Source organism: Podarcis melisellensis, assembly GCF_964234715.1.
Source record: "Podarcis melisellensis genome assembly, chromosome: 12".
NCBI lineage: Eukaryota > Metazoa > Chordata > Lepidosauria > Squamata > Lacertidae > Podarcis > Podarcis melisellensis.
The window spans coordinates 38,669,338-38,694,764 of NC_138544.1; the positions used below are offsets into that span (position 1 = coordinate 38,669,338).

Consider the following 25,427-nt stretch of genomic DNA (forward strand, 5'->3'; position numbering starts at 1 on the left):
GAAACTGGATCAGAGGTGGAGCATGGGGGGGCAGCTGCTGGGCAATTGCCCTGGTGCAGAAAAAAATTTATGGGCACGCCTCCAGCTGCTACCCTGTCCAGAAGCGCTCCCCACCCCACCTGCCCACCTCACCTGAGCAGCACACCGAGGAGGAGCTGGGAGAGGATGGACTCTTGCATATCTCAACTGCACAGTGTCCCTTGCTGGTGGGGAAGGTGGGCGGACGGCAAGACTTGTGTCATGGTGGTGGTAGTGCCCGAGCCCAAAGAGGTGCACACGAATGTCCCACTGAGGCTCCACAGTTCAGTCTATAGCAGTAGCGCCACATGGAGGCACAACACTTGCCTTAAGGGGTGCAATACTTTCCTGCCCTGGGCGCTTGTAACCCATGCTACTCCACTGAATCAAGATAGAGCAGATTTATGAGTAAGCACATGCAAAAAGTGCATGGACTGGAAATAGATTGATTTGTCCATCCCTGTTAATGGAATGTTATGCTATTTCTGGTGTTCAGACTGTAGGTGCCATTGTTTATGTACCGTATTTTTCGCTCTATAAAACGCACCAGACCACAAGACACACCTAGTTTTTGGAGGAGGAAAACAAGAAAAAAAATATTCTGAATCTCAGAAGCCAGAACAGCAAGAGGGATCACTGCACAGTGAAAGCAGCAATCCCTCTTGCTGTTCTGGCTTCTGGGATAGCTGCGCAGCCTGCATTCGCTCCATAAGACGCACACACATTTCCCCGTACTTTTTAGGAGGGAAAAAGTGAGTCTTATAGAGCAAAAAATACGGTAACCAAAATGGCACCATTCATTCACAAAAGGGGGACAGGAGAAAGTATCAGAAGACTTACGGGGATCCAAAATTTGCTGAAGTATGAAATACATTTTAAAGAAAAACCCTGTGGAAGGGGGATCCCAAAACAGCCACAACAGGACTGTGGATTCTGATTGGCTGCAGAATGCTACTGACTATTCAGATGGATTGGGTGGGGCTCGTGTGGTGAAAACTGGGAGGGAGGGGGAATAGTGGCTGGAATTGTGATCAGCAGCACTCTGTGTTGAAACACTACTGCTGCAGGTCCCACTTGTTAATATTATTATTCATCTTGTGTTGACAGTAAAGACCACTGACAATAGGGACCATTTCATGGGTATAAATTATCAGAGGCTACCAGTCATAATAGCTATCCTCTGCCTCCACAATTGGAGGCAGTATGTACCTGAGTACCTGAGTACCATTTGCTGTAAACCACAGCAGGAGAGAGTGCTCATGTGCTCAAGTCCTGCTTATGGGCTTTCCATAGGCATCTGGTTGGCTACTGTGAGATCAGGATGCTGAACTGCCAGACCCAGCAGGCTCCTCTTATGTTCTTATTTGCTTTCTAGGTGAAGAAAATAAGCTGACTCTTCTTGACCTTGGAGCCCTGGAACCTTTATTTAAATTAGTTACACATGAAGACCCTATTGTCCGCAGAAATGCCACCATGGTAGTTGGGGTGATGGCTTCTCACAGTAAGAGAATCATGCACAATTATATTTGCTAGCAATATTAAATAAGTTAAGTGCAACTGATGAAATCATAATAGTCCAGTAGAATGACAGTAGAATAATTAATCTGAAATCTTGGGGCTCCTATATCATCACACTGATGGAGTAATCCCAACAACTATACTGGAAGCAGCATCACTATCCACCAAGTCTCCGGGCAAGGAAGAAGGGCCTATACAGAGAACAGTAATCTAGTACTTGATGGTGGAGATTCAGCATAGATGAGGACTGAACAGCTTGTTACTCAGCCATCCAACTGCAACCACTGCCAAATATGGCAGCCCATCGGGGGCTCAATAAATATTTTTTGTTTCCTGCCTGAGACTGCAAATGCAGGCGTGGTTGTCAAGCACCTGGTAGGTTGAAATATGCAAATGATGGGCTATGTTTGACTTCTGCATTTGACTTGACATGTCACCAGTTGTACAGACCTGACCTCAAATAATGACACACACTGTTTTATTAAAAGAGGTGTGCTTCAAAGCTTTTGTAATCCTACATCAGACACTATGGGGCTTGAAACAAAAACCCTACAGACCAGGGGTTCTGATCAGGGGAGGGTACTACAAGCCATTTCAGCTACAGCATGTCCACAACAACCCATACTTATTCTGGCCTAGGAAGTCAGGTGGCACCATAGGAGCCAACTGCTAAGGGCCGTGGTCCCTTTGCCCCCCTTAAATGCTTGAGGGGTCTGCCCCCCCCCAAGTTGATGGGCATTGCCATTCAAATGGTCTGCTCACACGTCTTGGTTTCTTAGAATTCCTGAACAACACTGGGTATGAGGCTGCTGGTTTCAAATATGTCCAGGTCTGCTTGTGTCTTTCAAACATTTTGAAATCATCACCGAAACTAGAACATTGCATTTCAATATAACTTTGATAAATGTACCCAAACCTACTGGGGGAGGACGGAGGACTATGACTGTTCTTAAATATGAAAATAAATTGATCAGCACTTTCAAAACTGTTTTAAAGAGGTTTAGAATGAAAGCTTTTGCAAAATTGTTGCCAAAAGTAGTGAGTGGGAGTGTTTGTCATTTTCTTTCATTCTTCAATTGACTGTTATTGTGTATCTGATGTTGTTTGGCACAAAAGGATATAAAGATCTCTTTTGGAAGTGGCTTGCTTTTTGGTTTTCTAATTTCCCCTAATATATTTCCCTGTCAACTCCCAGCAAAGTACACTCTACCTTTGATGTTACTCATACAGCAGCCATATATTTTCTACTACCTAGTAGAACTTAATACAACTGTAATATTAAGATTACATCGCCAGTTCTAATTGCACACTGTATTCCTTCAATATATTGACCAAATATATTGCTTCATATCTGCATTTGCTTCATTGTAGATGATGTGAAAAAATCATTAAGACAGCTAGATGTTACAAGTGCATTTATAGCTCGCCTGGCACCGGAAGGTAATTTGTAGTGCTCCTTTGTGCATATTTTTGTTTGCTTCTGTCATTTAATATTTTTTGAAGGACTGTGGTTTGGATTTTTCTTTTAAAAGTGTATAGCAAAATGAGATGAGACTGGATTAAGAGCTTCTGTTTACATATAGTTTCTAATGACATTTTGCTAACCATCAACAAATGAGAGTATTTACTATGCTAGTTAATGGCTAATTGCACTATTTCATTGTTATGCCATAGAAGATGTAGTCACCCATGAGTTTGCCAGCCTTTGTCTGGTACACATGGCAGCAGAATACAACAGTAAAGTGCAAATATTTGAACAAGGTGGACTAGAGCCGCTTATCAGCCTGCTAGGAAGTCCTGATCCTGATGTTAAGAAGAATTGTGTTGAATGCATCTATAACATGGTACAGGTGATTATTTTTCATTGTTTTAAGTATGAAGGAATATATTGTTTAATTATAAAGTGATGCTTATCTTCATTTTGTACATCAAAGTTAATTATTGGTTGGCGTATGGTTATCTTAAAATTTACACCAGTTTTTCCCAATTGCCCGTTCCAATACATCTTTCTCATATCCCATAAACTAGGAATTCACTGTCTACCTAGTGTTGAACTTGGGGAACTCCCTCTAAAGTGCCCCCATTAGATGGTCAACACCCTCATCTCTAGCAATGCTGATCACATGTTAGGCAGAAGAGGTATAAAGGAGTCTGACATCCACTTCTCCATCCCTGCCTAAGGGATGATTAATACTGTCACTATTAATGGAGATCCAGGTTCTGTTTGCAGGAGTTTTACACTCCTAAATACCCTTTTGTAATTGACATGGGGGTGAGGAGGGGTAGGAGATGAGATCCCTGAACAATACTCTGTGGATCTCTCTTGCTCTGGGTTGATTTACTTGATGGCAAGTCCTATTGATTTCAGTGGAATGTGCTTCCAATTAAATGTGTTTAGGATGAATTGGAACACACTGCATTTGCATGCATATAAAGGAAATCATTTTTTAAGACTAGAGTGCATAAAATCCATTGTCTCTTCATTGTGTGGAAAAAATGGTTTGACCCTTCCAGAGAGGGTTGTGAAAATTGTCTGTCTTTGGGGGAGAGGGAGGGAATCAGAAATGGGTTCTGGCTTATTCTTGCATAACACACCATGATTTTGCACATCTTCTTAACTCTTGGTAAATGCTTTTGACAGCTTCTTTTCATAAGGAAAGGAAGGTTATTGTAATTGGTTACTTTCACAATCAAGTGTTAATGTCACCATATGCTGGTTAGCAAAAGAATGGTGCATTTGTGTATGGGAGTTCTTTTCAGAGTCTAATTGCTTGATCCACAATCCAGTGAAGCTGAAACACGAGGATTTAAGCGGATTTAGTTCCATTGACTTCAGTGGTACCAAATTGGCTTAAGTTCAAGCACTCAAATTTAACTGTGTTGTGGATCGGGCTATAAGTGAATCAACTCGGTAATGAATTCAATTCACAGCTCAATCTTTTCTAGGGCATCAGAGCATGTCTTTATTCTGAATCACATTTTGCTGTTTCCCTTCTTTTGCTATCTAGCTGTCTTTGTTGTAAGATATATCTGGACAATTGCACCTGGTGCTTGCTTAGATTGATAATAGAAATTGCACAGAAACATGCATAAGCTGCTATTTTTTTAAAAAAAATTAAAACTCTTTTTTTATATACCATTTTTATACTTCCTAGGACGCAGTCGTTCTTTGGAAGGTTTTATTACTAGAAAAGGTTGGAATATTTTGCAAGAAAGTTTTTAATATTCAGTTATTTAAGAAGTAATAAAATAGCAGTGAATGTGCAAAGACCTTCTCACGCAGATAAAATTATCATACTGAATTTGAGTGATCCTTTTTGTAAAAGTCATATGCACTATAAATTTTTAAGGTCAGTTTCTTCTTGAAAAGTACTTTGAAATGTGGCGTGAAAGCAATATGCTTTAAATTATATACAAACTAGTGCTATTTTTCAAGAAAAAGAGGTGCCAGAACTCTCCATTCTCATTCTCTTAGAATGGCAATGGCACCTACCTGAGAGGTGCCAGAACCTGCATGAGAGGTGCTGGAACTGAGTTCCAGTGAGTTCCGGCTGAAACGAAGCCCTGCAAACTAGGATTCCTGAGTATTGTTCTGTGTAATGCGTAATTTGTGATATTCGGAGCCTAACAATTGTCAGCTTCAAAATAACAAATAATTTAATTGCATTTGTGATAATCGTCTTGCAAAACCACAACATTATACATTACTGTGTTTTTCCATCTAACCATTTCTGTTTGGTACTTAACTACAGGATTTTCAGAGTCGTGCTGCAGTTCGTGAACTAAATGTGATTCCTCCTTTATTGGATCTTTTGAAGTCTGACTATCCAATTATTCAGTTGTTAGCTCTCAAAACCTTAGGTACTATTTCCATTGATAGAGAAACCAGAGTTATGCTAAGAGAACATCAAGGACTAGACCATCTTTTCAAGATACTTGAAACTAAGGTACCTTTTACTTAAATATAGAGCTGTCATTTGCTTGAAGAAATCTTAATCAGTTAGTCATATTAATTGTAGGCCATTAATTGTCACTCAATCTGAATAAACTCACAGTTGTAATAGAGGGGGGAAAGCATTATTTGACTTAGATAATGCATACATGTGCCATTGTACGTATCATCTTATAATATTATTAATTTAAATATCTTGCTAGTTAAACTTTTAGTAGAACAAATTGTTTTTAACTGATGGATCTACTGGGTAATTGATTATTCAGTTAAGTATTTAAACGTTACTAGAAACATATGGTCAACTCTAAAATGAACTTTAACAATCTGTACGGTAAATAAAATGCAACTTCTTTCACGCAAAACATGTACTGAAAATCCTTACTTCATTCTTAATAATTGCATGGAACTGTAAACTATTTTTTAATGGCCTCAATCCAAAGAGAGGGTAGCCCCATTGACTGGATGGACAGTGCTCGTTACTAGTGAATGTGTGGTTGTGAACAGTCCAAAACAGATGACTAGCTTTGGGCATTGTCATCAAAGGCAGAGTTAATCATTTATTTGGCTGAATATATAGCCAAAACCACCAACTATCCAGCACAGTGCATGCAATCCGACGTGGCAGATGCATCCCCCAGGGGCAGGGATCAGGACAAATAACTTACATGTGTTGAATACTTATTGCACTAGTATTTTATTTGTTGTTACTAAAGATTTGGTGTCTAGAATAATGTTTAGTTTCAAAGTATACCAATGCTAACCAGGGGTTGCGTTTGTAAGAACCTTCCGTTTCTGTGATAAGATATACATCATTTATTTGTCTCAATGAGAAATCACAAGGCTTAATTACTTGTATATCAATTGGAAATTTTAAAATGTCAGTATTTCTGCAGAGAAGTATTCAGATTCTATTGGTGTCAACTGAATAATTTTGCTTGTCTTTTAATTGTCCTAAAGAGGATGATAGCAGCTTTTTCAATCCCTTTCCACCATGTGCTGCATGCCTGTTGCACGAGGAATGCCTCCACACCCACTCAGGTTGTGTGCAGCGGGGCCCCTTTCCTGCAAATTCTTTGGCACATATGAATAGGCCTCAGACAAAAAGCTTGTGTTAGGGCTTACTTTAAATAGATTGCAACAAGGCATTTTGTTCAGTTGGGCAGTGTATTTATATAGAATTATTTTTAAAGAAAATTCCAATGACTGACACATTTTGTGCTAAAATATAAATCAGGCATTACATTAAACACATGGCATTTTGCAAACTATTTCTTTATTCATTTAATGGAATTTATATACCACTTGATTGTAAAAAAAACAACCCTCAAAGTTATTTACATTTAATGTTTGTATCTGTTTAACTTTTAGGAATTTAATGATTTACATGTAGAAGCTCTCGGAGTGGTGGCAAATTGTCTTGAGGATGTGGATACTATGCAATTGATTCAGGAGACAGGGGGCCTCAGAAAACTACTTGCCTTCACTGAAGTTTCCACTCTCACCGATTTTCAGAAGAATGCGGCAAAGGCTATTGCTAAAGCAGCTTATGACCGTATGTCATTTCTAAAATACATATTTATTAATGAAAGTCTTAGAGCATATTTGTGGCATATATTTTTATGGTTGAACATGGACCATGTTGATGGGGGATGTCCTGCCTTGTAATAAGATTCCTTCTAGTTCTCACTAACTGTAATTATTTGACACAGATATTGCTAATTAGTTCAGCTACTTGGCTTAAAGTTTTATTTAGGACTGGTGGGTGGGCACATTCCATCTCCCTTTTGTCATTGACCCACTATGATTATTTCTTAGGAGCAACTATATCTCTGTTTATTATGAGGTATATAATAATAAACTGAATAATGCTTTTTTTGTATGTGCAATATGCAGCTTTATCCTACGGAAATTAGCTTGGAAGTCCCAGTGGGGCTAACTCCCAGGAAAGTGTGTACAGTATAGGATTGCATCTTGCAGTATAACTGTTCTGCTTGTCTATTCAAATGCACATTACTTTTGAGTAGACTAGTATAGAATTACAGCCAAGTATAGCCAAGACCAGGCCTTTGAGCCTTGTTTCATAGCCTATTCCCCCTACATCTTTCATGGAAATATTAAATGCCGCACTGCTGTCACATTTTACCCCTCCATTCACTATCAAATGCATCGTGTGTGTACGGAAAATACCTCACAAATGATTTGTTGTCTCAGTCCTGTTTTTATTTATTTAATTAAACAACTGTAATCTCAAGGGTCGTCCCATCCCCCCGTCCCACCACTTGGCAAATACTTTTCAATCTCAGGAATAATTCCATCTCATATTCTTAGAATTTCCCCTCTTGGGCTGCTAGGGAGCAGACGCTTTTCTTGCATAGCAGCCTTCAAAATGACATATAGATTAATGTCCCCAGTGGATTAGCCACTTCATCTTACTTTTTATAATTATTCATTCTGTAATTATTTATTTATATAAACAGTTTGCTGCTTTTGAATTCATTATGGAATTTTGAAGCAAGCAGGCTGAACGCTCATAGCTTGGACTCAGCATGACAGTGCTGTTTATGTTTCAGAGTAGCATCTGTATAGTGATTTGCAAAGCTGAAATCGAAGGACTGCAGTGCCATACGACACAATGTAGTAATATAAATAATAATGTACCTCTTATTGTTCTGAATCCCTCAAGGGGTTCTGGTGACGTAAAATGCGGCAGATTTAGATGCTTCTTGTTTCCACCGTATCTGGGTGATTAGTTACTTCTAGAATTTCTGGCAATATTACTTTAATTTATGTACGTTTGTCTCACACATTTTCTAACGCAGAAAAGTCCCTTATTTCTTGCTAGATAATTGCTTTCTAATATTTTATGTATTTTTCCATAGTCTCCCAGTTTGGCAGGTTAAAGCCTACTCAGATGCTTAGAAACTTGAAGTAATTTAACTTTTAGATGTTTTAAAGTATAGCTGTAAATTTTTCTTGTTTTATCTTTTTGTAAACCACTTTGAGGGTTTAAAAAAATAATAACCAAGAGATATATACATTTTATGAAAATAACAGGGACTGAGCAACGGGAGCTCACCCCATCGTGGGGATTCGAACCGCCGATCTTCTGATCGGCAAGCCCTTGGCGCTGTGGTTTAACCCACAGCGCCACCCGCACTTACTCTTAAACAGGTTGCAGCCTGTTTATGTTCTTTATCACATAAGCTGCTTGACAGCTGAATCAGGATATAAATAACATGAATAATAATTATTCAAATTATGATAATACATAATATGATAATAGATAAATCAGTAAGTCCCCCAATTTATTAGACTCTACTTTCAATATATAATTATATCCCTGCTCTCAAATTAATTTGGAAAAGAAAATATATTTCCTGCCTCTCTTCCTTGGTCTTCTTTTGCTTTGCTGTACCCCACAGACATTGTTAAAAAATAAGAGGAGCTGCACAATAGGCTGTACAGTGGTACCTCAGATTACATATGCTTCAGGTTACATATGCTTCAGGTTACATATGCTTCAGGTGACAGACTCCGCTAACCCAGAAATAGTGCTTCAGGTTAAGAACTTTGCATCAGGATAAGAACAGAAATCGGGCTCCGGTGGCGCGGCAACAGGAGGCCCCATTAGCTAAAGTGGTGCTTCAGGTTAAGAACAGTTTCAGGTTAAGTACGGACCTCCGGAACGAATTAAGTACTTAACCCGAGGTGCTACTGTAATAGATTTCTGTCAAAAACAACTACCTATTACACTGTATCTCTGGATATAACTCTATGTAACTTCTTGCAGCTTTTCTTTATGAATGAAATAAATGTAGTCTTAAGTATAAAACTTTTGTTTTGCCTAGTCTGCAACAAACTAGCATGGGTGCAACTGAGTTGTTGCACCCAGAACTGTACACAGTATGTCACATGTTTTTGCACAGTAGATTTACATAAAAGAATTATGACATTGGGAGTTTTGTTCTGGTTAGCTTTTGTCCTGATCCTTTGCATAACATTTGCCCTTTTCACAGTTGCTATACACTATACATATCTGTATATTCATTATACATGTATTATATATGTATATACAAAAAATATACATAGTTCCCCTAGCACAGAGCATTTTAAAGGTTATTTTCACCAGTGAAATTGTTTTTATGGAAACATTACACCAATAGAATTTTTGAACATATTCATTGGCTGGAGAACTGCAACACAAAACTCAGAGAAGTACAACTGCAGAAGGATTGGTATGTTTCAGTTTTTGTATTGTTTTGGAAAGTGCAAAGTAGGTTGATTCGCCTTTAGATGTGAACTGAATCAAATTTCTCCCACATCCCTAGCAGAGGGCAAGTATTACACAGTTAATGAACAGCAACAGATAAAGTGTAGCTTTCAGCAGTATGCAAAGGTGGCAATGAGAGCCCTCAGACATTGGTCTTTGGTATGAAAACTGGGGTATTAGAGAAGATGCCTACTTTCATTTATGAAATGTTGGAAGGTATTAATTTGTCCTTCCAACAGGATTCCATTATTAAGAGGGGTGGAGTCCACTCCTACTGATGTTGATGTATGCTCCATGTTCAGTGGGACTTATTCTCTAGTAACCTACATCAGTAGAACCAATGCTGCATTGCCAGTGTAATAGGATATGAAATGCATTTCTAGTCTTTCTGATGGGTTTCATTTTCTCTTTCAACAATTAAAGCAAACATTATTTCCCTTTATGCAGAATTTAAATATGTTTTATACCTAATGTGTGGTTTATTATTATTATTATTATTAAAATAAGATTGTACCTGATTTTTAGGAAATAATCAGAATAATAAACACTTTTGTTCCAGGTACTAAGGGACATCGAATTCACTTTATCAAAAACAAATGATTGAAGTATGGAGACACGCCCCCCCCCAAGAGACCATTACCAGGGATTACACACAAGTTTGGCAAGGATCAAGCCAGAGGCAAAGTCCATTATGTGTCAAGCCAATTTGTAATCCCAATTAATGCCATCTCTAGAGTGTTTGCAGTTACATGTCAGCGATGTGGCAAAACTTGTGTCTGCTTTTGTTGAGAATTCTCCCAGAACCTATTGAATCCTGTAAAACAAAAGCAAACAAGCAAAAAAACACACCAAACATCTCCTCCACCAAACCGCATACGAAAGGGTGCACCTTTTAAGGTGCAAAATTGAGAAAGTGGAGCAGCTAGATTTCTAATGCCTTTTATTTCTAGTCTAGCTTTTGCTATGAATGTTCTGAACAGTTAATCAAATATAAATATGTACATTTTGGACTTTTTAAAAAGTAACCAGACTGCTTAATAATCTGTTGAACTTCCTTAACTTTTATTATTAAACACACTATATAAAGTAAATATATTTAAGCTGAAGGAAAGGTTCATTTTTTTGGTATAAAACCTCTTTTAGGTGACATTTCTCCGTTTCCAAAATAGAACAAGTATAAAATTAAATCTAAGCCTTGATCCTTTTAGCTACTTGTCAATAGGACTTAGCAGATTGGCTGTCTGCTTAAGGTTATGTAAGTGCTTAAGTATTCCTTTGAATAAACATGAAAGGGAGCAGTTCAGATATACAAAACTCTGCCAACAAGGGCTTTCTTGCTTTGGGCAGCTTTATGAGGCACATAGTATAATATTTATTGGAGTATATTTGTCTGTCCCTTTAGTGCACTAATTTTGTATGGCTGTTGAAAGCTAACCAAACGAGGCGAGGGTTATAAGATAAATCTCCTAAGATTCAGGGGATATTTCTCCTATCAAGGTAAAAGAATAAGTTAGGTTCTATAAATTCTCATAAGCTGCATGATGTTATGTGTGTGAGGGGGACACTTCCACTTCTTGTTCCCCCTTGCCTTGTGCAGAGCTGCAGCATTCAATAAAACCTTCATTTTATACTGGAAAGGCAAACTGTTATGCTGCAACATTCAGAGTGTAATCATTTCACTCTGGCCCTTGCAAGCTGGCCCTGAATGGGGGAATCTGTGGTCTTGTCCTCACTGTGAAACCCACATGTGCATTGCAATGATGTCAAACTGTGGAGCATTCACCCCAGTGTTTTGTCTCTAGTGATGAAACAGGGAGCATTCAGAGCCTTCTTCCTGTTGTCTAGATAGGAATTAAGAGTGTATGAATCTGTGAAAAGGCAGAATGCACTTTTTAAACTACCATCCTATGGTAGCTAGTCCATGCACTAATTTGATTTATACAGCAACTGTCAGATATACAGCATCTCCACTAAAAAAATTGACTTCTTTAATTTTCATGTACATTCTTTAATTTTCATGTACATATATCCTCCTTAGTGAGGATATATTGCCAGGAAGCGGGGCATGCATGTTCTGATTCTGCATAAATTCAGGGCTGCTGTTTTTAAAGGGAATATAATTGGTTGTTATTAGCTCAAGTGCTTATTGCTGGTAAGTGAAATGCATCTTTTTGACCTGCTTTAAAAACTCCCATATTTCAGCAAACTTAACCAAGTTAGTGTGAGGTTCTGTATGCAGCTTAAGGGCGTGACACTTTATAAGTGCACTTTAATACACTGTGTTTTGATGTTGTGCTGAATGGAAACAAACATTTGCTACTATTTGCTAGTAGTTTCATAATCTGCATGAAAATTTGATCTTTCATTCCCCTTCCTATTTAACATTTGATGTTGCTGATTATTATTATTATTGTTCTTCTTCTTTATGCGCAGCTGAAAACAGAAAAATCCTGAATGAACAAGAAGTTGAAAAATGTCTAGTCACCCTTTTGGGAACCGATAATGATGGAACTAAAATAGCTGCTTCTCAAGCAATCGCTGCTATGTGTGAGAATTTAGCTAGCAAACAAACCATTGGAACTCTAGGTAAATCGGTTATGGTGGAGGTAGAACTTATGATCCGTAAGAAAATATTTACCAATCTGCAGTTTTGCCATGGCTAATTTGAGACCGCATACATACAATTATTATTATTTTTCCAAAGGAATTCCCCAGCTAGTTCAGTTGCTAAGCAGCGACAATGAAGAGGTAAAGGAAGCTGCTGCTACTGCTCTAGTTAATCTGACAACAGCTCACCCTGCCAATGCAAGGTAAGCTCAAGAGGAATAAAGAATTGTTGAACACATTTATCAGGACGTATATTTTACCTCTGTGAAATTTCTAGGTGGCATATTGTCCTGTTACTTCCATTTTGCTTTACATCCTGGCTCCTGTGCTATTCACTGAATAGACCACTGTCATTCATTTTTCATTTTTATTGACTATTTATATGCGAATCCAGTGTAGTGTGTGAAATCAGCTAGGTGTTTTTATAAGAAACCTGGAAATAATATGTATGTTTGGGAAGTTTTTAGAAAACGAGGCTAAAAATAATAATACATTGGAGGGCGGAGTTCATGAAACATTTTATAGCTCTCCTAAAGATCAGTGCTTTAGGAATTTCCTCTTTCTGTGAATATTGAAGCATTTTTTGGCTGAATAAAGTTGGTGGGCTAGATTGTGAGGTCCCCATTCCCTGAAATGACCTAAGTGTGGTATGTAGCACATGCAGCTGTGAACATGTGACGAGGGATAAGGGGAAATCCCTGTGCACAGGCATGACACATACAGAGGTCTGGATCAAACAGAGGTCTGGATCTAAACATTTATGTCTACATGGAATTACACAATATGGTTTGAATATATACTAAGGTATCACTTTGCTGAAGCTTAGCAGGTACACATCTAGTCAGTGCCAGGATAGGTGACTGTCTGGGAACCACATGTATGCCACCTTGGATTCAATGATGGAAGGAAGGTGGGCTATAAATATAAGAAAACAAAATGGGATATGTTGCATTAAATGTGTGATTGAACTTGAATGTCTTTTAAAAAGCCACAGGGATCTCCAAACAGGGTGAAGACCATTGGCATGGGTTAACTTTATCTTAAATAGTTTTTTGCTGCAGGAGGGAAGATACTATTGATGTTCATCTTCTGTTGTTAAGGAATCTTGTTGACAGTGCAGACTGTTTCTATTGAAGCTATTGGATTCATACTAGGGTGTTGATCAGTGTAATATATGGTACATATACACATAACCGTGTATAACAAAGTTAGGGAATTAAGTTCAATTCAATACTAACTTTCCACTTGGTAGTCCTTTTAGATCTAGTTATTTCTCTTCTTCCATCCCTCATTGCAAGCTACTCCACAAAAGAAGGGGGAAACAGAGTCTAATATTGTGGATTGTTGCCTTGGTTGACTGAATGTGCCTATAAAGCAGCATTTTAGACGGTCATTTGGAGAATTTTATGAGAAACTAACAGCAATGATTACACTCGCCAGTCAACAGTTGATCAGGATTTATGAACTGAACTTGTTTCAGGTGTGTTCATCTTGAGTTAAACATGAAATTTCATAAAAAACAGTTGTGGGCATACATACTCACATATGCGCATACATATACATTTTTTCTCCTCCATTTATTTCCATCTGTATCCAGATTATAAGGGCTGTGTTCACTCAGTCAGAAATAAAACCATATGTGCCTTACATGAACAATCACAAATGAGCAAGGTAGTTCAAATGTCAAAAGACTTAAAGCAATGAAATTTGCAAAAGGTTTCTTGGAGTATCTCAAATAATGAATGAAATGGAGAAAGTGATTGGCTCATAGATATTCCATGAAGAGAAAGAGACATAATTCATCGGATACATTTCATGTCACAAATTATTCACTCGGCTCTAATAGCCACTGACATTAATTTAACATTGCCAGACGAAACATCATTCATCATGTGTAGTCATTATTCAACCCACTTTTCTGTTTTCTGAAAAAATGCAGTAGATATTGACTCTGATACTCCTTTCTTGTGGCTCTTCAGTTAATGTCAATTGTATCTAGGCTCACATATAAAGAACCAGGTATTTGTTGGGGATAAGCAGTGTCCAGTGCACAGCGGAATGATGAGAAGTATGAGCCAACATGCTCTATACTACTTTATTTACAGTTCAAAGCTGGTAAGTTACAGAAAAACATTTTCCCTCTGCCGGAGCAGAGAAAGCGTCATCTCTCCTCTAAAGCACGGAGAGAATCACAAACTGAAACTGCAAAGAACAGTGAAAAACAGGAAACCAGTGTACGTCATATCCAGTCTCCTTTCCCGTGAGAAAACCTCCAACAGTACAGACTCTGTGGAATGTAAACAACCTGTCTCGTGACAAGCACTTCGCTGCACAGAGAAGAAAGCAGAAACCAACATCCTCCCCCTTTCTGTGAACATCTCTGGGCAGCGTGTTCGTACAATATCAGTACAAACCCAACTTCTGCACATAAGTACAGTGTTGATCCCTTGATACAATCTTGGACAATACATCAGCAGGAATTTCATTGCCTGGCATATAGGACACCGTTACGAGTCCCTTCTGAATACGTTCCCTAGCATGTTGCACCTTCAATTGCAAGTGCTTCGTGCTTTGCTTACAACCTTCAGAATTCTGCAAAGCCAAACATGCTTTGTTGTCCTGGTAAACCTGGATTGGACATTTGACAGGAATTTTCATGTCTTTGCACAATTGTAACAACCATTCACAATCTTTAAGTGAATAAGACAGTGCATTCAGTTCAGCTTCACAAGTACTTAAGCTAACTGTTGTTTGCTTCTTGCATGACCAATCAAATAGACCCTGATTGTACTTATAGCAAACTCCAGACGTACTTTTCCTGTCTGTAGTGTCACTTCCAAAACTTGCATCTGCAAATATCTCAAGACCACCAGACTTCTGATTGTTAAATCTCAGTCTGTAATGCATAGTGCCTTTCAAATACCGCGCTATGCGTTTCAGAGCTTTCCAATCCTTAACAGTAGGATTGTTGACTTGTCTGCTTAGCAAATTACAGCTAACAGCAATGTCTGGTCTTGAACATCTGGCAATGAAGTTTAGCTTGCCTAGCACACTTCTGTACAGTGTAGTGTCAGAAAATGCTTCTTCAGTGTCATCTACCTGATAACCTGTTATCATCGGTGTGTCCACAGGGTTAGCATCCATCAGGTTTAGTTTGCTTAACACATCAGCAATTTTCCGTGACTGGTGTACTAGAATGTTACCATCTTGATCTCTCTCTATTTCCAGAGATAGGTAGTTGTTTACCTCACCAAGATCTTTCATGTCAAAGTGCTCTTTCAGTTGAGCTAGGGCGTTATTGTACATTGTGACATCTTTCCAAAAGAATAAAAGATCATCAACATAAAACAAACAATACAGTTTCTTTTGCCCCTCCTCTTTGACAAATACACATGGATCAGATTTCCCTTGCTTAAAACCTAGAGAAAACAATACTTCAGTGAGTTTTGTGTGCCAACACCGTGCACTTTGTTTGAGACCATAAATTGACTTTTTCAGAGCACAGACAAATCCCTGTTTTACCTGTACGCCATCAGGTGGAAGCATATAAAGTGATTCACCTAGAGATCCGTACAGAAAAGCTGTATTCACATCATGGTGACTAATGTGTAGATTTTCCTCTGCAGCTAGCTTGAGCATAAGCCTAATGCTCTCATACCTCACTGTGGGTGAGTAGGTCTCGTGATAGTCTTCACCTGGTACCTGAGCAAATCCTCTGGCTACCAATCTGGCTTTGTGTCTGACTATCTTGCCATTTTGATCAGTCTTCGCTTTGAAGACCCATTTGCTTCCAAGCAATTTCATTCCTGGAACTATTGGAACTAGTTCCCATGTTTTGTTCCTTTCCAAGGAATCAAGCTCAGCCTTCATGGCATTTAACCATGGCTCAGCTTCCTTTGAATCCAAATCCTGGATTTCTTGGAAACTTGAAGGTTCAAAAACCTTCTTGGAGCTTTTAACAGCTGTTACTGCTATCTTAGCAAACTCATCAGCAAATCTCTTTGGAGGTCTGCCTTTTGTGGCTCTCTGTGACCTGCGAATTAGCCTTAAGTCTTCAACACTCTCCTCTTCCTTCTTAGGAGAAAAGTGACCTATTGTGAACAATGGTTCCTCCAATTCTTGATCAGAGCTTTCAGAGGGTCGCATAGAGGCTTTCGCACTCTTGAAATCCTCTGAATCACCTGATTCAGTTTCAGACTCAGAATCAGAACCTTCATCAGTGGGTGTGGGTTGTTGCGGTTGCTTTTGACTATCCTCAGTCTCATCACTGTCATCAGGATAACATTGGAAAATTCCCACATTCTCCCCCCACTTGGCATTGTACTCAACACTTCTTGTGAGCTTAATTTCCTTAGAGTCAGTCATCATTATTCTGTAAGACCCTTTCTGATAACCTAGAAAGATACCATGCAATCCACGCTTGTCTAACTTGGAGTTTTGTGGTGAGTGAACCCACATGTCCGAACCAAAAATTTTCATGTGTTTGATGTATGGCTTCTTGCCAAACATCTTCTCATAGGGGGTACAACCAATCGCTGAAGATAACCTGCGATTATAACTGTAAGTGAAACATGAGAGAGCTTCGGCCCAATAACTCTCTGGAAGATTTGCATCATGCAGCAAGGTCTTTAACCCTTGAAGCAATGTTTGATTTGCTCGTTCCGCAAGTCCATTCTGCCATGGCGAGCGAGGACTAGACAAATCGTGTTGAATTCCTTTCTCAGCCAGAAAAGCTTCAAACTGCTGAGAAGTGAATTCTCCCCCCCGGTCAGTGAAAAGAATCTTTATCTTCTTACCATGCACATTTCCCAACCAAGCACAGAATTCCTTGAACCTAGGAAAAGCCTCTGATTTCTGCTTGAGATTGTACACAAAAATATACCTGGAAAATGCATCAATAAGAACCATGAAGTACCTATTCCCACCCAAAGAGGGCGCTAGTGGTCCAACCAAATCAGCATGAATAATTTGGTATGGTCAGTAGCTTGCCTACTAGACACCTTACCTTTTGCAGCCATTTTCACCTTGTTTGCTGCGCATGCCTTGCACTTCATGTGGTACCTGCAGGGTTTAATAGTCATACCTTCAACCAAGGCAGGCATTTTAGATACTGCCTCAAAATGCAAATGACCAAATTCCCTGTGAAAATCGTGAATACATTCTGCATGCAAACTTTTGTTAGAACCTGCAATGCAACAAGTGTCATCCTGCACAACATCATCATAATACAAAACAAACAAACGACCAACAAATTCAGCATACAATTGATAATCATTTTTCTTGGTGATGATGCATCTATTGTTCTTAAAGGAAACGTCAGTCTTCTTCTCAATCAGCTGTCCAACGCTGAGCAGATTATGTTTCGCATCCGGCACATAAAGCACATCCTGTATCGATAAGTCCAAACTGTGAAGAACAACAGTTCCGTAGCCTTTACTGGGGATAGTGTGGTCATCCGCCTGGTGAATTGCACCTTCCTGCGGTGTAAAAGACACGAACAGTCTCTTGTCGTTGCACATGTGATGCGTTGCAGCTGAATCAACAACGAAGAAAGATCTAGACGTCTTCTGGACCTCTGCAACCTCTGCAACCTTTGTAACCTTTGGAGCGTAGCGTGAGACCATTGCCTTGTGCTGCGTTGTCCTGGACACCGGACCTTTGCCTTTGCTCTGGCCTTTTCCACGCGATGAGCTTCCACTGCGCTGCTCTGTCTTGGCCCTGGGATTTCTGCATTCCCTCTTCATATGACCTAGACGTCCACACGAGTAGCATTTCACTGCCTTCAAAGCTTTGGCGCCATCTGGTGGTTCCACTGCACTATGGGATGACGTCTGTGAAGACTCCCCATTTCCCATGCAGCCAGCACCCCGCCGATCTGCTTCATTCTGAATCATGGCAGTATCACAAGCTACTGTGAGTTGAGCATTTGGCTGATCAGTGGTATCAAATCCCCCACTTGCCTCTTGCGTCATCTATGCTGCTTTAGATCAGACTGCTTTATACATGCTGCGTTTGTGTACAGCTGCTTCAATCCAAAAGCAAAATCAAAACAGCCTCTGCCTATGAGCCTGAGCCGCTCTTCTGTTTATTTGCTTTGCTTATCTGCAGCTGCTTCAAACTGCATTCCAAAAGCAAGCTCAAAAGTGAAAGTCCCCAAGTGCTTTCTCTACTGCCCTAAATTCATGCTGCGTCACATCTGCAGCTGCTGTGAAACAACAGCACTTCTAAAAGTTACTTTCGATTTCCCCCAGCATAGGAAATCCTTTATTTTTAGCCTTTTGCCTGTGCCACGGCAAAACCGGCTATTAAAAGTTCAAAGTCCAGCCATAAAGCCATTAATTAGAAGCTGGCAGGCTGCCCGGAGCAGTAGCACATACCTTCATCAATCATTTTGACGCGCAGAGCAGATACCGTGCGTTCCGTCTCTCTGCCGCTGTTCCGATGCTTTGCCGGCACTTTGTCTCCTTGCTCCTTTGTTCCTTTGCCAGGAGCCCGACTTCTGAAGTCCATTCTCAAAACACTGCGTTTTTCTGGGCCCGGAACCAAATGTTGGGGATTCACAGTGTCCAGTGCACAGCGGAATGATGAGAAGTATGAGCCAACATGCTCTATACTACTTTATTTACAGTTCAAAGCTGGTAAGTTACAGAAAAACATTTTCCCTCTGCCGGAGCAGAGAAAGCGTCATCTCTCCTCTAAAGCACGGAGAGAATCACAAACTGAAACTGCAAAGAACAGTGAAAAACAGGAAACCAGTGTACGTCATATCCAGTCTCCTTTCCCGTGAGAAAACCTCCAACAGTACAGACTCTGTGGAATGTAAACAACCTGTCTCGTGACAAGCACTTCGCTGCACAGAGAAGAAAGCAGAAACCAACATCATTGGCCTCTAGGGCCCAAGCCTGCTGGAATTGCTTTGCTTAGCTCTCAAGTTGGAAAACGATTGTAAAGTTGATTGGTACAATGCTGTTCTGTAAAAACCAATCCTCAAGAGGGTGGACTGATGTAGATGCTCTCTAGAATCCCCTTTGGGGAAGATGAAGGATTTGATGCTGGGCTTCAATGATAACAAGTTGCTAGAGTATTGAGGTCCTGGGCATGTCACCTTTTTCCATCTAGTCATTCTTATTGTGGTATGTGGTCGTGCTGTAAACATGTGTGAAGTTTTTATTTACTGGCCCATGTGCAGTGTGCCTCAAAAACCAGAAAGGGGCAGTAATGTAGTAGCAGTTTGGTTATGGCAGTGAGGAATGGGAGCTGGGGCAGTTTTTCTGGTCATATGCAGGATATGATACTTTCAGCCTGCTTTTAAGAAGAAGCAATGTCTTCTCCATGTTGTCTCCTTTCTCCCATGCTATCTGGTTGTGAATTCACTAACTGGAGTTAATAGTACACTGCTGCACTTCCAAAGGCGTAAAAAGCACTGTAATAGCAGTACAGAAACAAATGGTGGTGATGGGAGCTCATAGGTAGCTTCTTCTTTATCCTTCACTAGAGTGCACTTCTTTGGTGTCAACAAATTCTCCTTCATTTCTGTGTCTTCTCCATGCAGGTCATCATCACTGCAGCTACAATCACTTATTCTTAGGGAGTGTACAGCCTTCTCTCTGCACATTCCCTTTTTTTTAAAAAAATAATTTTATTAAGGTTTTCCAAATTAAAACAAATAAAATCCAATTCATAAACTTTTTCCAATATCCAGGACTTCCCCTCCCCACCCCCTCTTGTGTTCCAAATCTTCCAAAAAAGCAATAATATTCAACAAATTCTTATTCCCAAAATACACTCATCATCAATAACTCAATTTATCCAAATTTCCATCCCCTAAGGTCGACCTATTCCCTTCCACGAGTTCCCCCCTTTCAAATATAATACAGATGAAAATAGAATAAAAACAAACAATAATTTTACAACCTTTGGATTCCAAATTTCCCTCCCCTCTTTCCCTGTTGCGTTCCTCCTATCCCTCCACTTCTAATGTCTTCCTGATGAACCCACATTTCACTAAACCCACATCCCTCTGGTTCTTTACCGGTCTTTTTTTTTTAAATTACAGATGTCCAATCATAGAAGGAGTCTATCAAAGGGGGCCCATTTCTTCTATCCAGATTTTTATATCCAGGAGTATAAACTCCAATTTTATATCCATAAGCTTGTCAAATCTGGATATCCCAAATGTTCCCGCTCCAGTTCTGTCCAGTTCTTGTTGTTTCCTTGTTCTTGTCAATCACTCTCCTCCTTTTTACTTCCCTGTTCCCTCACAGAAATGTTCTTTTTCCAAAGGCTTCTAGTGTCTCTACAGAGGCTTGTTATTCAGGAGCAAAACATTACATCATGTTCCTTTCATTTTTCAACAGATTAATCCATTGTTTCCAGTAAAGTGTAGGCCTCTGTAGACAAAATAATGTTCCATTTCTGCAGTTTCCCAGGAGATTAAAAGTTCTATCCAACTGTTCAGGTTTCCCGTCGAAAACACATGCAATGTCCCTCAGCTCCTCTAGGTGGATTACAATAACAAAGTTCCCTTCCAGATCACATCCGCCAGTCCAAATAACTTATAAATCCTTATTTGAAACAATTTATCTCCAATTTATAACAAATGTAACCGGCAAAGTCCTCATAACAAAGTCTCAATTTCATTCTTCCGTTTTGACAGCTCTTTGACAGCTGTCAAAACCTCCGTTATTCTTCTCCAGGCATTTTCACGAATCGCTCCAGGGATTCCGGGGGGGTTGCTTTTTAATACGAATTCCACTTTTCTCCTCCAGCTCAATCTTATAAATTTCCCTCGCGAAGTTGCTAGTTCGGCAAGATAAGGTTCCTCTCGATCTTAGTTATCCAGTCCTTTGTTTTGGCTCTTCTACAATTTGGGGGGGGGCTGACTTCCTTTTTTCCACCTCCCCCGTTCGCTCCAAATTCTAAAAATTTATCCCTCTTTTTAGTCCATATTCCAATTACTCACGGGTTCTTCTTTTGGGTCCAAATTTTCAATAGAAGAAGTCAGCGTTCTCCGCCGGATGGCATGCGGCTGCGCTTGGCAGGGATAGCAGAGGACTCAAAGCACCACGCTCCTCCCCGGCACCCGATCCGTAGCCTTTAAAAAGGCTCCTTCACGAATCGAGAGGGCGCTGACGGTGCCAGCCGAGTCTCCATGTCCACGGCCTCCGTGGCCGTGGTTTTTAAGGGTCCCCGCATCGCCGGTGCGGTAGGACCCAGCCCCTGCCGAGCAGGCTCCCTCCGGAGCTCGGAGGGAGCCCGCCATTCGGCGATGGCGCCGACCCGGAAGTCCCTCTCTGCACATTCCCGATGAACATAAATATTCTCTCTGTTATTTGTACCCACTGCAGTAACCACCTCCTCAACCTGGTCTTCCTCTTGGATGGAAACAAGAGGAGCAGTAAATCCTTAATTTTGGAGGACTGTTGTTACCTTGATGGGTGTTGGTGGCCTTTGTACACAAAGAGAGTGGAGGTGTCATGAGGGCTGGACTTCTGTTATTGGTATCAGTGACTCATAAGAGTTGGTGAAGGATTTTGGGATGACCTTGTGCTGCTTGATGCCTACAGGTGGTCATTCCAAGCTGCTTCTGCTCACTTAGCACTGCTGTAGAGCAGCCAGCACATGTTATAAATGAGGATGAGGTGAGGATGCAGGGACTACCCCTGGTCTAAGCAAGCACAGATTATTCCTGAAGAGATTGTGCCAGCCCAAGGAAGTGGGGGGTGCTTGAAAGTATTGGCCTTGGCAGAGTTGGCACTTGTTCCTGAAGAGGGTGAAGGCATCCACCTTTACTGGCCAGGTGTTCCTAGCATGACTGATGAGGTTTGCTTAAATGTAGACTCTTTGGTTGGTTTGGGTCTATTCAGCTGATACTGGTTGGGAACACTGATACCACTATTCACAGTGTAGCCTAGAGTCATACCTTTTCTATTGAAAAGGATGGTTGCCAGTTTTTCATAAAAAGGCATCACCTTGGGTGGTGAGTAGTGACATCCTTGAACATCTTGAAGGCATTAATTTTCTCCTTGCACTGGGTGATAATATAGTGGTAGCTTCACTGGTGCATCTCCACAGAGAGCCAAGTAAAAATAAAATATTTCTGAAACCAGTGTGAGAGTGCCTCTCATGTGGGAGTACATGAGATGAGATCCACAGATATATGCACACCACAGCCTCCTCATCTGACCAGAATTAAGTCTTTAATCTCTGGGAGGCCATCTGTTCAGAGTCAAACAACTACATGTATTAGGTATCTTGTGATTGCTCCTCAGTCAGGAAGCCAGTCTGTGTTAAAAACTATTTGCAGCCCATACTGTAGGGTCTTTGCTGTTGATCAAACCATCATTTAGGTTGTGCATTATGCCAGAAAATGGATAACATGGGAAGCAATATCTCAAAACCCCTATTATGAAGTCTGGCAAGCCCATCTTTATAAGCGTATACCGAATGCAAGTAACAACTCCAGTCCACCAAAGTCAGGGAATATTGTTCCTGGGTTTGTGAAAACAGAACTGAGGCTTCAGGGCACAATGAGGATTGCAAATCAGGTGTTTGCACAGGAGGTGCTAATTACCCTGCAGCCATGAGTTGCAAATTGTGGGCAAAGGTTTTTTGTGCCCCTCCAAGAATTAGATTTCTATGCCATAAGGAGTTTGAACTTTCTTAACCTTCCCAGTTTTACCTATGTGAATGCTTACTTTTATCCCCAACAACTGTTCTGTGTGTGTGTGTGTGTGTGTGTGTGTGTGGTTGCTACAAGTTAATAGGGTAGACTAGAGTATCATTATGTACTGATCATTTCAGTTTGCTGCGTACATCCCACTTTAGATTTAGTAGGGAGTGCTGGGTTGTAGTCATTTCAAACTTTCTGCTATTGGACAGCAGCTACAAAACGAAGCTGTCTGCCTTGTGAAGAATGGGGTGTAATGGAGAAGTGGGATGGGGAAAGAAGCCTGTTGCCAGGCAGAGTTAGGAGCGGGTTCATTGGACAAAGTGGCAGAGAGACCTGCTTCACCTTAATAGTGGTCTTTTTTGGTACCTTTTTGCCATTGTTTGGCAGGCATCTGACGCAGGGTGAGCAAACAAACCATGCTGGGTTTGCCTGTAATAAAAAGCCATAGTTATAACAAGCCAAGTTTCATAAGCCAGCAACAAAAATTGGCTTAAGATCTTGGTTTGTTGGTTAAACTAAACACACCTTGACTTACGTGTTGCGTGTGAACCAGGCCAGTGTGTGCTAACAACATCTCTCTCTAACCAGGCTTTGCCTGTCCTGAGGGAAACAGCCATGTATTAATGATGGTAAAATGTTTTCAAGTTTAAACATTTGTCTGTTGGGAAAGAAGTCACTTCATCCTAAGATTATATTCTCTCCTGACTAATCTGTGTGAGGTTGTTGTTGTTTTTAAGGGATGCCTAATTTGTTGTTTCAAGCATGTTTAAAGTATCACAGATTTGTGTATAGAACAATGCTTTTGGTACAGGATGCAAAGGACTTGTACAGTCCTACTTGCCTACCATAGGTTGCTCCTTTGGTTATAGCAGCATATCATGGCGTGCTATGTATTAGCTAAAGCAAGCATAAGCAAAGGAAAGCATAAGACTGAATGTCCAGAACCACATTTTCAAAGAAATTTCAGCCTCCAAAATGAAAGGTGGATTTTCAGAAAGCCAAGAAAGGAAAAGGTAAATGTGAGCTAGGCTGTAGAAAAACATGAGCTAGGCTCATGTTTTCCATCTCGGTTTCAGATAAAAGCTTGACTGAAAATCTGACCCCAAGGAGGCACTCATGTTACTGCTGCAAAGTCCATGAGCATCTCCTCAGTAAACTTGTGTGTGCTGGTTGATTTCCCAGCAATCCAGTTATAAAATAATCAAAACTGTACCAGCAGTTCACTATTAAAACAAACCACTGATTTAATAGGCTGGACATTAATTTACAGTATCACTGCCATCTATTGGTCATTCTGTTCTACTGGTACCACTTTTATTGAGATTGAACCATGTGTTAAGTTATTTATTAATACACAATATATGTATTATACAAGTTGTTAAATGTAAAATGAGGCAAGTAGTTGCCTTCTAAATGCTATTTATATTTTAACAAGCTCCCAAAACCTGCCAACATAAACAGCTTCTGTAAAAGAAAGATTAGGCGAATATTATACTGGATTTAAATTACTGCCATAAATATTAATTATTCTTGGTAACAAGTTACCACTGTTCACTCTTCACTACACAGAGGATACTAGAATAAATGACTTTGTTTCATTAGTTTGTTGTGTCAGGGTTTTGTTTTTGTTTTAATTCTCTTTGAAATATTTTGAGAAAACACTGACTGTCACATAAATATTAAGGATGAACTGACATGAATTAGTTCTTAAGTTGTATTATTTGTATCAATTTTAGATATGGAGCTTAACAGTTTTCATAAGCAAAAAGTCAATTTCCTGCTTACTATGACTTATAATATAAATTTTGACACAGGGATGGGAGCTAGTGGTTTATACAGTTAATTAATTTTAGAGTCTGCACTCATGGTTAGTTAGAAGGATGAAGCTAGAGTTTAGTGTTGACAGTTTGGAGTGATGTGACCTAGAAGTAAAGCAGCAAGCTGCAGAGTCAAAGAGCAATGTCTGGATCCAAGGCTGCAGCTATGGGAGAAACAAGATGCTTTGGGGGTGTTAATTCTGTGAATCTCTCCATCATAGCCTCAAGTTGTACTTTTGTGTAAATAAACCATATACCAGAAAAACAATTTGGCTAAATTGCAAGAACCCGAGGTTTTTGAGCTATTTTAAATGACAAACACCAAAAACAACACTACGACATGGGCTACCAGACATCTGGATTTTCGCAGACATTTCAGCAATTTCCGCCTGGACGCTGTTTACAAGGGCTGAATGCCGGCTATGTCCAGGAAATTTTGGACGTATGGCAACTGTGCCTTATCTCAAAAGGAAACACAAATCCTAGATAAGCACCTGAAACCTGTGGAATATCGCACCGCTTGGAGATTGGGGTTCCATGCAACAATATGTTGTGCCAAGTTGAATTCACTGT

The 25,427-nt window shown here is 40.0% G+C and overlaps 2 protein-coding genes across 12 annotated transcripts in view; one reads left to right on the top strand and one right to left on the bottom strand.

The window, feature by feature from the left end:
- Window positions 1-25,427, bottom strand: part of PIP4K2A (phosphatidylinositol-5-phosphate 4-kinase type 2 alpha) — a 190,482-nt gene that overhangs the window by 117,187 nt on the left and 47,868 nt on the right. The window lies entirely within an intron of this gene.
- ARMC3 (armadillo repeat containing 3) overlaps window positions 1-25,427 on the top strand; it is a 61,255-nt gene that overhangs the window by 18,847 nt on the left and 16,981 nt on the right. For 8 of the 10 annotated variants that reach the window (XM_081931631.1, XM_081931628.1, XM_081931624.1 and 5 more), the window contains 7 exons: window positions 1,394-1,519; window positions 2,908-2,976; window positions 3,211-3,386; window positions 5,289-5,483; window positions 6,857-7,040; window positions 12,192-12,344; window positions 12,463-12,568. In XM_081931631.1, the coding sequence (XP_081787757.1) occupies window positions 1,394-1,519; window positions 2,908-2,976; window positions 3,211-3,386; window positions 5,289-5,483; window positions 6,857-7,040; window positions 12,192-12,344; window positions 12,463-12,568 (1,009 nt within the window). The remainder of the gene's footprint in view (window positions 1-1,393; window positions 1,520-2,907; window positions 2,977-3,210; window positions 3,387-5,288; window positions 5,484-6,856; window positions 7,041-12,191; window positions 12,345-12,462; window positions 12,569-25,427) is intronic. The other 2 variants (XM_081931629.1, XM_081931630.1) reach the window with 2 other exon arrangements.